At 35.1% G+C, this 17,183-nt stretch overlaps 1 protein-coding gene across 5 annotated transcripts in view; it reads right to left on the bottom strand.

The window, feature by feature from the left end:
• CDH18 (cadherin 18) overlaps positions 1-17,183 on the bottom strand; it is a 1,130,917-nt gene that overhangs the window by 264,318 nt on the left and 849,416 nt on the right. For all 5 annotated transcript variants that reach the window (XM_017524647.2, XM_017524646.2, XM_017524648.2 and 2 more), the window contains one exon: positions 897-1,016. In XM_017524647.2, coding sequence (XP_017380136.1) covers positions 897-1,016 — 120 coding nt within the window. The remainder of the gene's footprint in view (positions 1-896; positions 1,017-17,183) is intronic.

Raw genomic sequence — 17,183 nt, 5'->3', positions numbered from 1 at the left:
ATTTGTTTGTTACTGAACAATTGTCTAAACTAAAAATGGGTTTTACTTAACCAAATTTTTAGCAACAAATTGATTTTCAATGGAGACATGTGCCTTTTATGGTTTTTGGATTAGGCTGCTGTAGCAAATCCTGTAATATATTATTAAGCAGCCTTCATTAACATTTTAGCCTAATATGACATGATATAATTGATGTGATATAACATCATGCGATATGATTGATATAATATGATTGTTTGCGCCAGTAAAAAATAGGAGAGCAGAATTTATAGTTTATAGTTTTTTCCTGAAAAGGTATTTATGTCTTTGGCATTATCCTGGGTTTTTTGTTTGTTTGTTTGTTTTTTAACATAACACAATATTTGAGGACTGAAAATTTTACTTATAGAAAATATTGCCAGCTCAAGAAATAGAAATCCCCCAAAGATAATATAATTTTATATATATATGTATATATATATATATATATGTATGTATATCTGACAATTTATGTGACAAGCAAAATTAATGCAGAAAAAGTTCAAAGAACCATTTACCCTTTCAGCAAATAATTAAAACTAATATATAAGCAGAGAAAATAATATATTTGAAAATCTCATTCAATGTATGTAATATGCCATATTTGTTTTAAACAGATTATTTAAGTGTTACAGAAATATTGAAGGATAAGTAACATTTTCTTGGATGGGTATAAATAACGGATAGTCAACGTAATAGAGGAAGCAGTTAATTTATCTTCAATTATTTCATTACTTTTTGTAGAGAAAGTGAGGATATGTTAAAATCGGGTTACAATAATATTATCTGACAGAAAAGAGCATATAGAAATAAAAATATTTGCTTTTTAATTTACTGTAGCAAACACTTGCATGCAAGTTACGTGTAAACACACTAACCTGTTTTAGGATCCACAGAGAAGTATGGTTGTCCCTGGAGAATGCTGTAAACCACCCGAGCACTGTTTCCATAGGTAGGGTCATCTGCATCAGTGGCTGTCACCTGTAGAACAGAGGTACCTGTGCATTCAGGAAAACAAATTTTAGTGTGTGATGGCATTTAGCATATGATTAATTTAAACACAGAAAATGGATATGCTGAAATAGCTATGGAGATCAGTAAAGACTGTGTCTTAGTAAATTTAATTAATGTATAAAACATATTATTTCTTTCCCTGCCATCAACTGTAATGAAAGAGAGTCTAAAATATAATATTGGTCTCAAATCTTTTAACATGGCCCTTTATGTGCTGGTAACATCCTGAATGTTCTATTTTGATCTTCATTTTAAAAAGCAATAAAACATAACCAAAGTTTGGTTGGCTTGTCACTCATAAATCAAATTTGTACTAACTATACAGTTAAATCACAGGTATCATAAAGCTTTATATTGCATGTTTCATGACTGTTCTTAAAACTGGAGGTGAAGTTATTTGTGATTAAGTTGGGAGGGTGGGTGAGTTGATATTAAATTATCAATGACATCATAACATTCCATTCAAGTCATTTTCTGTCTTATACACTCTTTTTAATTATTAGCTGAATAATTAATGAGTCACATAACCGGTCTCTTTTTTTGTTTGCTTACTTTTTTGTTTGTTTGTTTGTTTTTGAGACATGAGACAGAGTCTTGCTCTGTCATTCAGGCTGGAGTGCAGTGGTGCAATCTTGGCTCACTGCAACCTCCACATCCTGGGTTCAACCAATTCTCCTGCCTCAGCTTCCTGAGTAGCTGGGACTCCAGGCACTCTCCACCATGCCCAGATAATTTTTTATTTTTATTTTTAGTAGAGACAGGGTCTCATCATGTTGGCCAAGTTGGTCTTGAACTCTTGATCTCTGGTGATCTGACCCCTTGGTGTCCCAAAGTGCTGGAAATACAGGACTAAGCCACTGTGCCCAGCCAGCTGGTCTACTAAGTTCAAATCTCATTCCTTTAGTGTCTTGTACACAGTGCCAACATTGTACTGTATTAAAAAAATGAATAGTAAATTAATTTATAAAATTTAAATATTATATTTTGAGGTAATAAAATTATTGAATCTATTATGCTCGTGTCTTTATGCTTACTTTTTAAAATCCAATTTGCATAATTAGAAACACCTATATAACGTTTCAATTATATCTAAATAAAAACTTAATCTAAGTGTAACATGACAACCTTATATTAAGGGATATACAACTTCATTGCAGAATTAGAGGGTAAGAATGCTCATCTAAGAATTCACATCTATTCATACAATGCACCTGAAGAATCATCTAATGGTGCATACTCAATATTTTATTCCACATCACTAGAAAAATTCTACCTACTAATATGGGTTATCTATCAAGTAAAAATATTTTTACAATCAAATGATCTTGTGTGAAATTTTGTATTCATTTTTGTATTTGAATATGGAAGCACTGGCAATATTCTTTTTTTTTTTTTTTTTTTTTTTTTTTTTTTTTTTTTTTTTTTTTTTTTTTTTTTTTTTTTTTTTTTTTTTTTTTTNAGCACTTTGGAAGGCCATGGTGGGAGGATAACCTGAGGTCAGGAGTTCAAGACCAACCTGGCAAACATATGAAACCCCATCTGTACTAAAGAAAACAAAAATTAGCTGGGCATGGTGGCATATACCTGTAATCCCAGCTACTTGGGTGGCTGAGGCAGGAGAATAGCTTGAACCTAGGAGTCAGAGGTTGCAGTGAGCTGAGATCCATGCCATTGCACTCCAGCCTGGGCAACAAGAGTGAAACTCTGTCTCAGAAAAAAAAAAAAAAGAGAGAAAGAAAAAATATGTACTCCTATGTTGAACTTTAGACACAACTTCAGGGAAAGCTTGTTTTGTGTCTTTGAGGGATCATAGAAAATAGAATTAATATGCCAAGTTTGCTTACCAAACCTTATTAGCAAATCATAAATTTGTATTCTACTTTTAATAACATATTAAGGATCCCGGCCACTAAATAGTATTTTTGCATGGAGACTCTAAGAAGAAATATGACTTGCAATTATCCATCCTCAGAGGATGAGAGCTGTGTTATGTCTAAAAGAGATTTCAAATTATAGACCAATAAAATAGTATAACGACACCAACTGCTGTTTAGAATGCTGAGAAACTGGGTCACTCATATACTGCAATAGAAATGTGATTGTTTGGCAACTTCTTACAAAACTAAACACACATTTACCCAATAAATCGAATAAGACATTTTATTATTTTTTTATTTTTTTATTTTATTATTATTTTTTGAGATGGAGTTTCACTCGTTTCCCAGGCTGGACTGCAATGATGCGATCTTGGCTCACTGCAACATCTGCCTCCTGGGTTCAAGTGATTCTCCTGCCTCAGCCTCCCAAGTAGCTGTGATTATAGGCATACACCCTCATGCCCAGCTAATTTTTTTGCATTTTTAGTAAAGAGGAGGTTTCTCCATGTTGGCCAGGCTATGAACTCCTGACCTCAGGTGATCTGCCCCCGTCGGCCTCCCAAAGTACTGGGATTACAGGCATGAGCCACTGTGCCCAGCCCTAGCATTTTAACAAATAAATAAAACCTATGTTCACAGAAAAACCTGCTTACAAATATTCATGGTGGAATTTTTCATGATAGCCCAAAACTGGAAACCATCCTGATGTCCTTCAATGAGAGAAATGTTAAACAAACTGGTATATTCAAAGTATGAAATATTATTCAACAATAAAAATGAATAGACTATGGATACATGCAACAACTTGTATGAATCTTCAGGGAATCAACTAAATGAAAATTAAGTGAATCCCAAAAGGTTATATACTATGATTCAATTTATATAGCATTTCTGAAATAAAGCTTTTAGAAATAAATAACAAGTTATAATATTCTGGCTATTTGGGGAGAGGGACTAGAGCAAGGAAGTTTGGTTATAGAAGGGAAGCAGAAGGGATCCTTATGATATTGTAGCTGTTCGATATTTTTATTATGGTAATTGATACAAAAATAGATACAGTTGATATAATTCTGTAGAATTGAGCAAACACATACACACAGGCACATACACACACACAAATTTATATAAGTAAATCTTGGGAAACCTAATGACAATCAGTAGATTGTGTCATTTCAATAACCTGGTTATGGTACTGTCTTGTAGTTTTCATGATCTTATCTTTGTGGAAAAAATAAAGATTTGCAAAACGTTACCATTGCATGTGAATCTACCATTGGAACAAATGTTGTTTCAGCCAACTAGACTACAGCTTTCTGTTATGTGAGCGCAAATAAACTAAGACAATCACTCAATAAAAAGTAAATAAATAAACTAATCAAGGTATGTGTTAAGGGTTAAATCATATCCCCCAAAATTGATTTTGAAGTTCTAATCCCCAGTACCTCAGAATGTGACCTTCTTTAGAAATAGCACTGTTTTAAGTAGAATTAGTTAAGAGAAAATCATGCCAGAGTAGTGTGGGCCCCTCATCCAAACTGACTGGGATCCTTATAAAAATGAAAAATGAGGAGAAAGGTATACATTCACAGGGATAACATTATATGAAGATGAATGCAAATATAAGGGCGATGTAGCTACAAGCTAAAGAACACTAAGGACTGTTAGCAAACCACTAGACGCTATGAGAGAGCTGTGTAACAGATCCCTTCTCAGTTTGTTCAGAGGGAACCAACTGTGGCATCTTAATCTCAGACTTCTAGCTTCCAGACTATAAGATAATATATTTCTGTTGTGTCAGACACCCAGTCTGGGACACTTTGTGTAGGGCAACTCTAGCAAATGAATATGGTGTGTTAGAGTTTTCGTGGGAAAAACTGACTTTTATTCTCATAATTTATAGTTGCTTTTTAATCTGGGCAAAACTATGAAGTCACAAGGCAAGAAAAAAGTATGTGTAATAGTGTATTATATTTGAAATCAGATACATCATAAGAGAGATAGAATAAAAAGTTATTACAAGGGGATTAGAGTGAATAAAAATGAATATTTGATATTTTTGAACATCAGGCATTTCTAATGATCTGCCTGGTGACATTTTTAAAGTTAGTTAATGTATTATATTGGGCATTTTAATCAAGAATTTAATCACTGGTTAAAAGTTCAAGTGAAACAGATTATCAGTATTTATATCTCTATGCCTGAGAAAAGTCTTCCACTTTGGACAATTCAATTCCTTTATTTACACTGTGTGCCCAAATTTTCTGCATAGTAAAAAAGAAAAAACTATTATCCTTTACAGTGCAAGACTTCAAAATGGAAATATACAATGTCCAAAATTCCACCATTCCATCAGAATATTAAAATAGGAATCTAATTTCCTCTGAGAATTGTTATATAGATTTGGTCAACAGATATTAAAGCAACTGTTTCTCTCCCTAGATAATTGGTTTCCGAATTAAAGAAAAATCTTTCAAAAGTGCTTTGGAGGCATTCTCAGATTTTGCAATTGTTTCCCTTCAAAACTATAATCATAAAAAATGTTGAATTTCAAGTTTCATTGGTTATTTGGTACATAATATTTTCTTGTTAAATATTTCCTATGGCACACAGCTGTTCCCATGCTGAGGATTAGTTTCTCTCAGCTGATGTTTTATACAAATCTGAGAAAGATTTAAGTACATGAGAATGTTTTCAAGATGTCTTTTCTACAATAAAACTTAAGTCTTATTTTCTTTAGGGGTTACCCTGTGTCACCCTTACTCTTTTCACTTGTTTTTTTTACTACCGCTTTATAAATATCACACATTTTGCACAGTTGCATATCAATAAGAAGCAGAATGCGCAGACTTCCTGGAAAGTTTCTAAGGACTAATTTGAAATATTTAATTAGACTTTTTTTTTTTTTTTTTTTTTTTAAGTCGGAGTTTCGCTGTTGTTACCCAGGCTGGAGTGCAATGGCGCGATCTCGGCTCACCGCAACCTCCGCCTCCTAGGTTCAGGCAATTCTCCTGCCTCAGCCTCCTGAATAGCTGGGATTACAGGCACGCGCCACCATGCCCAGCTAATTTTTTGTATTTTTAGTAGAGACGGGGTTTCACCATGTTGACCAGGGTGGTCTCGATCTCTTGACCTCGTGATCCACCCACCTCGGCCTCCCAAAGTGCTGGGATTACAGGCGTGAGCCACCGCGCCCGGCTAATTAGGCTTTTTTATACCAAGCAAATACTCTCAGAGATTACAAATTGTTATGCCTGACTTGTCAGGGCTCACAGCTCTGTTAAAATCTCAAGAGATTCAATGTTAAATAAGAACTTTGAGTAAAAATAAGCTGAAGATTTATGAAGTCTGAGAGCACCTCTCTGTAGGAATCTCTTAGGGTTTAATTCTCAGAAGATTTTCCCAGGAAATATTTAAAAGCAATAGTTGTCAAGATACAACTTAAATTTCATTTCATACAGGAGAACTGTAATTTCACCATCAGATCAATAACACTGCATTCTAGTCACTGTGTAATCTGATAAAGTTTTGAGTATTAAGTCATTGGATTAAAAAAAAATTTCTGCAAGGAGACATGTGAACTCTCTGAGCTGAGTACCAAAACAAAAATCAATATTTTGTGTATTAACTATAAATCCATAGCAAGTTTTATTTTCCCGGTACTCTCAATAAAAGCTTCCTATTTATGGAACTACCTAATGTGAAGTTTCACATTCACATGTAAAATTTATATTCTGTTCCATAAATGGAAAAAATAATAATCAGGGAAATAATATATATTAAGTGCCAGTGATATGGAAGCCCTCTGTTGTAAGCCATTTAATTTAATAAAATAATTAAATTAACTTTAATCTATTGAGAAAATGACATTTAATACTGTTTTACCCACAGATAAGTTGACGTTCAGAAAGGTAATGTAGTTGACAATTGGAGAAGGCAGAATTCAAGTCCAGCCCTATCTATTTTGATATGTGTCAGTCTTTCTCATATACGCCATTACTTGACCCAGACAAGATTTGCTCAATCTTGTTTAATAGTTACAATATTTTCTGCCTTTTTGTCTTGTGCAGTCCTTGATGGTGTATAAGGACAGTCCAGATGCATCTACTTGGGCAGAATAAGTTTTTATCCCATTTACCATAGTAAAAGGCCAAGGCAGTAAATCCATTTTGTCAAATAAGAACACGTGGCAGAATACTCAGAAGGGAGTAATACCCAGGGACTAACAACACTGTTGTGCTCCTCTGTGGCCTTGTAGAAAGCTCATAATTCTCTTCAGAGTTGTACAGAGTAAATAAATGGCTGTAGTGAAAATTGACTGGACTGATCATATGCTCACTGGTCTTACATATCTTACATTTGCATATTATCTCAAATTAATTTTCTATCCTGTTCTGGTCTGCTCTGCTTGCAGATACTTAATACCTGTCATTGACATTGATTAGCTTTCCTTTCCAACAGAATAAGGGGAAGTAATAGACGGAAATTGAAAAACAAGAATAAGTCAATCTTTCTGTCTCTGTCTTCCTGTCTCTCTCCCTCCCACCTTCTTTCTGCTTTGGACGGTGTCTCCGGCTATGACTGCAGTGCTTCATTGGTTCCAGCTCCCTTTCAGCTGCCCTATTCCATGGTCCATTCTGTTAAGATCTAGGTTCTGGGTTTAGATAACACCACTCATCCCAGTCTTAAAAGAGCTATACTCTTGCAGTGATTGTTTCATAGGGTACTATTTGACTTTTCAGTCCCTCCATTTTCGTAACTTGTTCTCCTTAATTTTCTCTATTTGTCTAACTGCCAGTTGATTTGTTTTCCTGCTAGAACTTTGATTGACACATAAGGTATTAACAGATTTCTCTCCAATGTTCCTTTATCCATTTTGAAGAATAATGACTACACACTATCAAACAAAACACTCAGGTTCTAAACTTGATGCTAACATAGTAACTACAAGTTGAGTATCTTTTATTTTGTGAGATCAGCATTTCCGATTTCAGATTCTTTTCAGTTTCAAATATTTGAAGGTACCTAAAGAGATATTTTGGGGATGGGAACCAAGTCTAAATACAAAATTCATTTAAATTTCATATACATCTTATTACTATAAACTGAAAGCCAGTTTATGTAAAATTTTTAATAATTTTGTGAATGAAACAATGTTAGTGTGCATTAAATCATCAGATAACAACAGTGTCACTATCTCAGCCACCCATGTGGACAACTTGTGATTGTTTGGCATCACTATCATTTGTGACTCTGAATGTATATGCTACTGATAAGCAATCATTTTTACACAGAAGTACTAAATGGTAAAAAAAAAAAAAAAAAAGTCACATCTCATTAATGCAGTGAAAAAGTAATACATTGTATTAACTTAGCAGAAGAATAGCGTCACTAGAATACATACATTAGCCATCAAATAATAAATTAAAAGGTTACTGTCCTGTCTACTGTATTTTTTAAGGAGAGAATAAACATCAGAAGCAATTGAGGGACCAGGAAGTGGCTCCCCTGGAGATGAGGAGGCATTCTGCTGGATGGCTGTTTAAATTTTTTTCTTCAGAGTCATTTTCCTCATTAACAATGGTTTTTGTCTCTGGTTTTACAGAAGGGCAAGATATTTTCTTCTGTTACAAATGTAGACTAGTCTTACAATGAACTTATGACATATTTTCATTATATAGATATTTTTTCTTCAATGTCAAAAAAAAGTCATCTTCATCATCATGTGAGCATTCAGAAAGTTTTGGATTCTGGAGCATTTTGGATATCAGATTTTAGAATTGGAGATGCTGAATCTGTAAATTACTTTGGGCAGTATGGCCATTTTCACGATATTGATTCTTCCTAACCATGAGCATGGAACATTTCTCCATCAGTCCAAGCCTGTCCTGGAGCCATGCTGGTTTTGGAGTTGTGGGCCAGAGCAGGGCAAAAGGCTGATTGAACCGATATCACTCCTCCTTCCATTGGGCAGCAGACAGCTAATTAACACACTGTAACATCCCCTCTGGGGCTTCAGAGTCACAGGCACCATTGCCTGGGCATCACCAAATTCCCCTCAGTCTGACACGCCTTGTCTGACTGTGGGCTCACACAGAGCAGGTCCCCATTTTGACGCATGAAGCAGTTGACCAGACCCCACACTTGCTTGCTTACATGCTCTCTCCTGCCAGGGGCTGAGCACAGTGGGCTGAGCAGACGGGGCATCCCCTGCTACAAGTCTGGCAAAGGGGCTGAGAAAAGTCCTGCAACAACTTCATGCTGTTCTTGTTTAATAAATGCAACAAAATTTCACAGTGTTCTCTGCCATGAATCATTATTCTGTTTGTTCATTTTAATCCTCGTCTTTTATGTTGATGCTTTATTTCCAAAAAAAATGAAAAAAACAGAAACAAAAAACAGCTGGTTGATTGAAAGAGAAATAGCACATTATCATTTCAAAACTGAGTTGATGGTTTCCCCTTTCAATTGGAATACTACCTTATAGTAAGTATGGCTGGGATGCATTGATATTCTTTCCAAGTTGATTGAGTACCCTTCTGTTTCCATAGCAGGAGTAACTCGCATCAGAAAAGGGGGCTTTGTGATATTTGTCTATTGGTAAGAGCTGTTTTATTTTATTTTGTTTTTGTTCCTCTGTGATATGGATGTTTGGGCTTATTGAAAACTAATTTCTCCTTAATTCTCATACACATATTCCAGTTTTGATTCATCCTCAGAAAAATCCATTGAAGGCCTCATGGTAGAATAAAAATATATTTTCTTGGATTGCACAGAAGAGATCAAAAAAATTCTTTGTTGTTTTGAAAGCTTTAACTTAATAAGTTGCCCTGGTGACTTCCCCAGTTTCTTCTCCGTGTCTTGTATTTACAAGGACTTTCTTGGACAAGATAATGTTCATTTAATGTTTAGGGCTATACATTTGATCTGTCTCACCCTGCTGCCCACACCCTGCCCATTAATCAAATTGCAATGGCTTCAGCGCTATAGGAATTTTTGAAATCTCTTATCCACTGTTGGTACCCTATCTTATTATTATGGCTTCGTTTTGAAATATTTATGATTCCTTTTTGGTGTGTAGTCTCTGACATATAAAGGGGTGCTATATCAGAAAGATACATCTAAAGGTAAGTTATATTTCAACAACAAACAAACCCTAAATTTTAGAGTCTTTAAGCAATAAAAGTTGATTTCTCACTCACATACTGTGAAATGAGGTTAGGCTGATGTGGCTTTGTTGCAACCTGTCCTCCCTCAGGGGCAAATGCTGCTGAGCTACTACTCTCCACCACACAGATGAGTGTTTGCAAAGCATCTAACCAGGTAAATAAAATATAGACAGTAGAATATTATTGGCTTACTACAGTATATAAATGTATATTTATCACAGAAAATTAAATATGGTGGAACAGAGTTCGTGACATGTTGCTTGGAATCACTAAGTTCTTTATGTTGTTGTCAATCACAGTCTCATCAGTTGCTTTAATCACATGGAATCTGATTCCAAGTGTATATTTAGTTATAAAGCAGTCGCAAGACAAATGCTGCTCTTAACATCTCTTTGCTGAAAAGACAGTACAGATCCACTCCCATTCAATCTCTTTTTAGTAAATATGTTGATTATATTGGATATTTTAAGTTAGAGAAGTCACACATATGCTTAGTTAGAAAAATAAATACAAGTCCCATGCTATTTCTCTTAAGAAAAGCAATCTTAACAGCATCTTGTATACCTTTCTATAACTCTATCTCTGCTCATTGAAAGGGCTATAATTTTATAAATATATATACATACACACATATACTAAACAAAGCACTATGCAGTCTTTTCCCCATCCAATAATTTGTCATGGATATCTACATGACAATTTTGTAAAAGATTATTATTATTTTTTATTTATTTATTTTTTTTTTGAGACGGAGTTTCTCTCTTGTTACCCAGGCTGGAGTGCAATGGCGCGATCTCGGCTCACTGCAACCTCCACCTCCTGGGTTCAGGCAATTCTCCTGCCTCAGCCTCCTGAGTAGCTGGGATTACAGGCACACGCCACCATGCCCAGCTGATTTTTTGTAGTTTTAGTAGAGACGGGGTTTCACCGTGTTGACCAGGATGGTCCCGATCTCTTGACCTCCTGATCCACCCGCCTCAGCCTCCCAAAGTGCTGGGATTACAGGCGTGAGCCACCGCGCCCGGCAAAGATTATTTTTTTTGAAAATTTTGGTAATTTAATTGGAGGAAAAAATTAAAAGAATTTTTGAAACAATCAGATGAAATATTTATGATTTGAGTATTTATGACAACTGTGAAAATTAAGTGAACAACTTAAGAATTTATATGATTTGTATCTGTGAATAATGCACCTGAAATAATGGACCAGAAAATTTATATTAATATACAACGCAAGAATTCAAAATCTACTAAAAACACTTGAACATAACAATTAGAATTGTGTTCAGCGTGAGCAACATTGTGAAACCCTGTCTCTAAAAAAACTACAACAATTAGCTAGGAATGGTGGCACACACCTTTAGCTATAGGGGGCTGAGGTGGGAGGATCACTTGGGCCTGGGGTATCAAGGCTGCAGTGAGCCATAATTGTGCCACTGTGCTCTAGCTAGCCTAGGCAACAGTATGAGACGCTGTCTCCAAAAAACAACAAAAAAAATTATAGACAGCTTCACTTGTAGGGGAGATACAACACAGAAGAATCACTACAGAGTAATATTCTAGTAAATTATTGACCTTGAAAGATAAAGAACAAATACTTTGATCTCTTCTTGTATAACACATATTTTTATATAATAAATATAATTAAAATAATAGATGCTTAATATAATTTCTGTAGCCCTCTTATATTCCACATTGCTTACTATTGTATATTTAGATTTTTCAAGTTTTTTTGTGTACATTTCTTTTCTGTACTATGTAATAAATTACTACAAACAATTGCATATAGCCAAAGTCATCACATTTGCTTCTGTGTGTGGTAGTGTTTGTTTCTTGGTATCTACATGGACTGTTGTAACACAGTTAGAGAGAGCATCCCTTTTTGGAAGGGTCACGACTTCCACAATATTCCATGGTGTTTCAGTGTGGCACAGCAGCAGATAGAAAGACTTACACAGGAAAATAATATCCAATTTGGATTTCAAAGTTTTCTCCTTGCCAGAGTATGAGTGGAAGAAAATTTATCTATATACTGAAGTGGGAAGTAAAATTGGCTGAGAGAAACTCAGTGGACTTCAAGAAGATGTGCAATTAAGACAGAGAGAATGAATTCATGACAATCAAGGACTCATCACTATAAACCAGTCGGAACGCAGAAGTCTGGTAGAAAGCAGTAAGGACCAATGATGGCACTGCCCATCTTCTTCCACACTGAACCTTCTCTCTATGTGATGTGCCCTCACCTTCTACCTGATGAGTGTTTTTTTCTATATCCAAATGCTATGTCTTGCCTCTGCACCTGTCCATTGTGCATTCACTCTCTATATGATCATAGTGACTTTCTCTACACCTGATCACTGTGCCTTCCAGGCATACCTGATTGCAATGTTTTATCTGACTACTGTACCGTTTTCACTCTATGCCTCGTCACCGTCACTTACTCTATACCTGATCACTGCGCCTTCACCCTAAACCTGGTCATTGTGAATTTTTCCAGGTACAATCTTGGTGTCTTCACTCTGTATCTAGTCATGGGGCCAACGTCACATCCCTAATGTTGAGCTTTGTCTCTATGCCTGATCACTGAACATTCATTGTATACCTGACTCCTAGAAAATGAACAACACTATCCAAAATGATGCCCCCTCCTCAAAATTATCCAAACAGAATTAGAAATCAGGTCTAATTAAAAGTGAGGGTAATTATCACATATCCTGATTGTTTAAATAAAATAAAATTTTAGTATATGTCCTAATACAGTAATTTCAGTCTTTGTTTAAAAGGTTTTTCTACTTATAAAATTATACAAACAGTTTTAATTTATATGCTTTAATAGATAGGGACAACAATATAAACTGATTAATATTTTTAGTGATAATTGAACAAATGTCAATTTTGAGATTTTTGCTTTATTCTGTTTCCTCAGTAAGAAAGAAACAACATAAATTGTTATTATTAGTATCTATATATGTGAAATTCCAGGCACTTAATAATTGATTAATAAGAATAATTCTAATAAGAAACCTAATTAATAAGAATGATTCTAATGAGAAAATTAATTCATGAATGTATATAATAAATATAGGAAAAATGTCATATTCAATAATAGCTCTCAGTCTCTGTGAAAATGTATATAATTTGTGTTACTCATTCTTTTTTTTTTTTTTTTTTGATGGAGTTTCACTCTTTCGCCAGACTGTAGTGCAGTGGTGCAATCTCGGCTCACCGCAACCTCCACTTCCTAGGTTCAAGTGATTCTCCTGCCTCAGCCTCCTGAGTAGCTGGGACTACAGACGTGCACCACTATGCTCAGCTAATTTTTTGTATTTTTAATAGAGACGAGGTTTCACTGTGTTGGCCAGGATGGTCTTGATCTCTTGACCTCATTATCTGCCCACCTTGGCCGTCCAAAGTGCTGGGATTACAGGCATGAGCCATCACACCCATTCTACTCATTCTATACTTATTTTATTTATTATCTATTATTTAGTTTTAGGCACTTCGTTAGATGCACATGATACTGAGATTTTAAAATATGCTTTTAAGGAACCTATAGACCAGTATAATATCAGATGATTTCAAAGTAATTTATAAGTAAAGGTGGAAGTTGTAAAAATAATAAGCCAAGATTGCACTAAGATCACTTGAACATTTTGTTATGTTTATTTTTTTAAAAAAAGAAGACATTCTCTACTTCCAGAGAAGTAATACATTCCAAAGCCAAATTATATACCTCAATGTTTCATTGATCACTGTACTAATTTCACTTACTATATTTTTTAGAATTTCCTACACATAAACTGCTCCTGAAAACTGCCAAGAATCTCTGACTGGTTCGTTTTATGTTTCAGTTTTCCACATTGAGGAATATACACATGAAAGTCATTCTTTGGAGATTACTTTTTTTTTAAACAGGTTGTACCAATAAAATCTGTATGAGTTTGGTCCAAGTTATGCAGAAAAACCTATATCTTCTAGTCAAGTATTGTCTATTGTGAATTGAACAGTTTTATTTAAAAAAAAAATCAAAGACTGTTCTACATTCATAAAAAGTAAGTGGTAAGAGGGTAACCAGGCACACTGGGGCCTAGCAAAGGGCAGAGGGTGGGAGGAGGGAGAAGATCAGAAAAAATAACTAACAGATACTAGTTTTAATACCTGGGTGTTGAAATAATCTATACAACAAACCCCATGACACATGTTTACCTATGTAACAAACCCGCACATCCTGCACATAGACAGCTGAACTTAAAATATAAGTTAAAAAAAAAAAATAAGAGGAAAGAATGAGGAATCACTTAAAGTGTAAAATGCAATCTAGTAAATCACATTGATCATTAAATACAAGTTAAAAACTACATTGTTTTATTGGGCCTTTCTTTAATTTACAACAACAAAGTTAAATATATAAGAAAAATAAAATGAATCTTTACCCAATGAAACAATAATGCAATTTTACCAGATATTGGAACAACTATGCTCTGAAAATTAAGAGGCAATATGTCTACAAAATCTTTCCTCTAGACATAATTGTAGGTGAAAGGGTCATCATGTACTTGTTCAATAAATATTTACAGAATATCTTGCCGCAAGTGATAGGGTACAATAACAGAATGAAGCAAAGATGGAAAATCAACTTCTGATTCTCCTCTCTCAAACCCTTAACGTTTTTGCTCTTATCCTCTTGAACTACAGCACTAAGAATGCACACGAAGCAGGTCCCTAAGTGGAGGATGAGATACCATGGATCAGAGACGAGCCACCCAGACCCCAGAAAAACCAGCTTGGAGCCAGCACCCACCACTGCCTGTGAGGGAGGTGACTGAGCTGTTGGAGACCCCAGATGACGACAGCAAAATGTATGACCCCAGCGGAAGAGCAGCCTAGCCCACCCAATTATGAGCAAATAAAACAAATATTGTTGGAGGCCACTAAACTGTGGGTTGGTTGATTTGTTACAAAACAAACACTAACTTACACAGAAGAACAGTTACGCAGGCAAAGAAGAAAATTATGAAACTTGCAAATTTTTGTCAACTTTCTGATCTGCCAGTTGTCCAATGCGTCTCCTCACGAGTACTGCATTGTTGCATGTAGAATTAGAATGCCGGCTGTACTTTATTGAAATGATCCCATTCTGAACATTATGCCCCAGGGTAATGATTTTTAAATGGCTACTAGAATCTTGGCAGATGTCCAGGGTGAACATCCCAAGATATTTGGGCAGAACTAAATCAGCGCTCCAACAAGAAGCACAATAAAGTCAGCACAGCTGGTGTCTCTCCTTGTTGCTCTGCAACAAGAAACACAGCTGCAAATGGAACAGCCTGGGGCCTTAGAGATTGGAGGAGAAAAAAGAAGACACGAAAAAGACTGGAGATGTTTCAATACATTTCCAAGGAAAAAGAACTTTGCAAATTTTAAGGATCGGACAGCAAAATATTCTCCTTTTTTTAGCTGAAAAAATGAATTTGTTATCTTGAACCTACAGTTTATTAACTGTATACTCATAATTCTGTTAAAATACAGTATTTTATTCCTCTCTCATAAATGAAAAATTACTATTTCCTGTCACAACCTGTTAAATGTTTTTAAATGGTATTTAATGATAGGTATACTTTACTAATATACAGAAGAGTTAAAAAATTATATATTTTCATACAGAAACATTTATTTGAAAAAGAAAGTAGTAAAGTTTATTTTCTGCCATATATTCTATATATTTATAGTATCTCTATGTATATAATATAAAATAATATTCTATGTATTTTTCTGCATAAATCGGACCAAATTCATATGTTAGTTTGAAATAAAGTTTATGTTATAATTTATTGAAACAACTTTTAGATTTAAAGCATTTAAAAAAATTAGAATGATTGCAATAGAAACAAATTTAAGTTCATACAATTATATAAACCAACTCTATGGTTCCCCTATTTTGGTGCTTATCAGACACCATATTGAAATTTTCCATTTGTATGTCTGCAGCTTCCTCAAAGATAGTGCTCTTGTTTTATTTACCATTTTATTACTAGTCACTATCACAGCTCTCAGCACATAAAGTGCATTTACTCTCTCTCTCTCTCTCTCTCTCTCTCACTCAAGAATTGGATAAATATAAGGAGAGAGATGTTTTAATGATTCAAAACTGAATTAATGAGTATATGGTAAAAAAGTACTCTGATCAGGCATCATATGTTGATAAAAATTTTGTTGTCACCTACTTACATTATTATTAGTCTTTAGTTAGTATTAGAAACCAGTATATGTTTAAATGTTAGTCTTATAAAAATGATTTTTATTACAAATTTAGAACAACTTATACCTTTCTTACCAGATAAGCTCACAACCTAGTGTTTAGAAGTAAGCCTCCAGCAATGTGTGTGTGTGTGTGTGTGTGTGTGTGTGTGTGTGTGTGTGTGTCTATTTCCTTCAGATATGTTCTGTACATGTACAGGCATATTCTGCAACATATCTGTATTCTCTAACAAAACTGAGCTATCTTAGTGTCACGGAAGAGAAGCCTGGATATTGATTAGATAACTTCCCCAAAGGGAAGAAGCATGATCCCATATATTTGTAATAAGTGTCATATTTCTTTGTATATGCGTATAGTCCAGTAGGGCAGGCAGAACACTAACTGCCATAGATCAGCAGATACCTTGTCTATCAGAACTGGGAGACAAGACTCTAATTGTCCCTTGCCTCGGATCTCCCCTTAATAGCTTACAATGGAGACTGGCAAACTTTTGTGCTTTTCAGTAAATGCACAGAAACAGAGAGCAGAACAGATTTGTTTCCCCTGCTCTTGTCTGCAGACCTTTGCCCTACAATATCACCAGCTTTTTATTTCTAAAATCAGAGTTGGCCAGGCACAGTGGCTCACACCTCTAATGGCAGCACTTTGGGAGGCCCAGAAGGGCTGATCATTTGAGACCAAGAGCTCAAGACCAGCCTGGCCAACATGGCCAGACCCCATATCTACTAAAATTACAAACTTTAGCCAGGCCTAGTGGCCCATTCCTGTAACCCCACCTACTTGGGAGGCTGAGGCATGAGAACTGCTTCAACCTGGGAGGCAGAGGTTTAAGTGAGCAGAGAACATGCCA

Source organism: Cebus imitator, unplaced genomic scaffold, assembly GCF_001604975.1.
Source record: "Cebus imitator isolate Cc_AM_T3 unplaced genomic scaffold, Cebus_imitator-1.0 Scaffold35, whole genome shotgun sequence".
NCBI lineage: Eukaryota > Metazoa > Chordata > Mammalia > Primates > Cebidae > Cebus > Cebus imitator.
The sequence above is the reverse complement of the archived record's forward strand: the minus strand, read 5'-3'. Positions and strand labels throughout refer to the sequence as shown.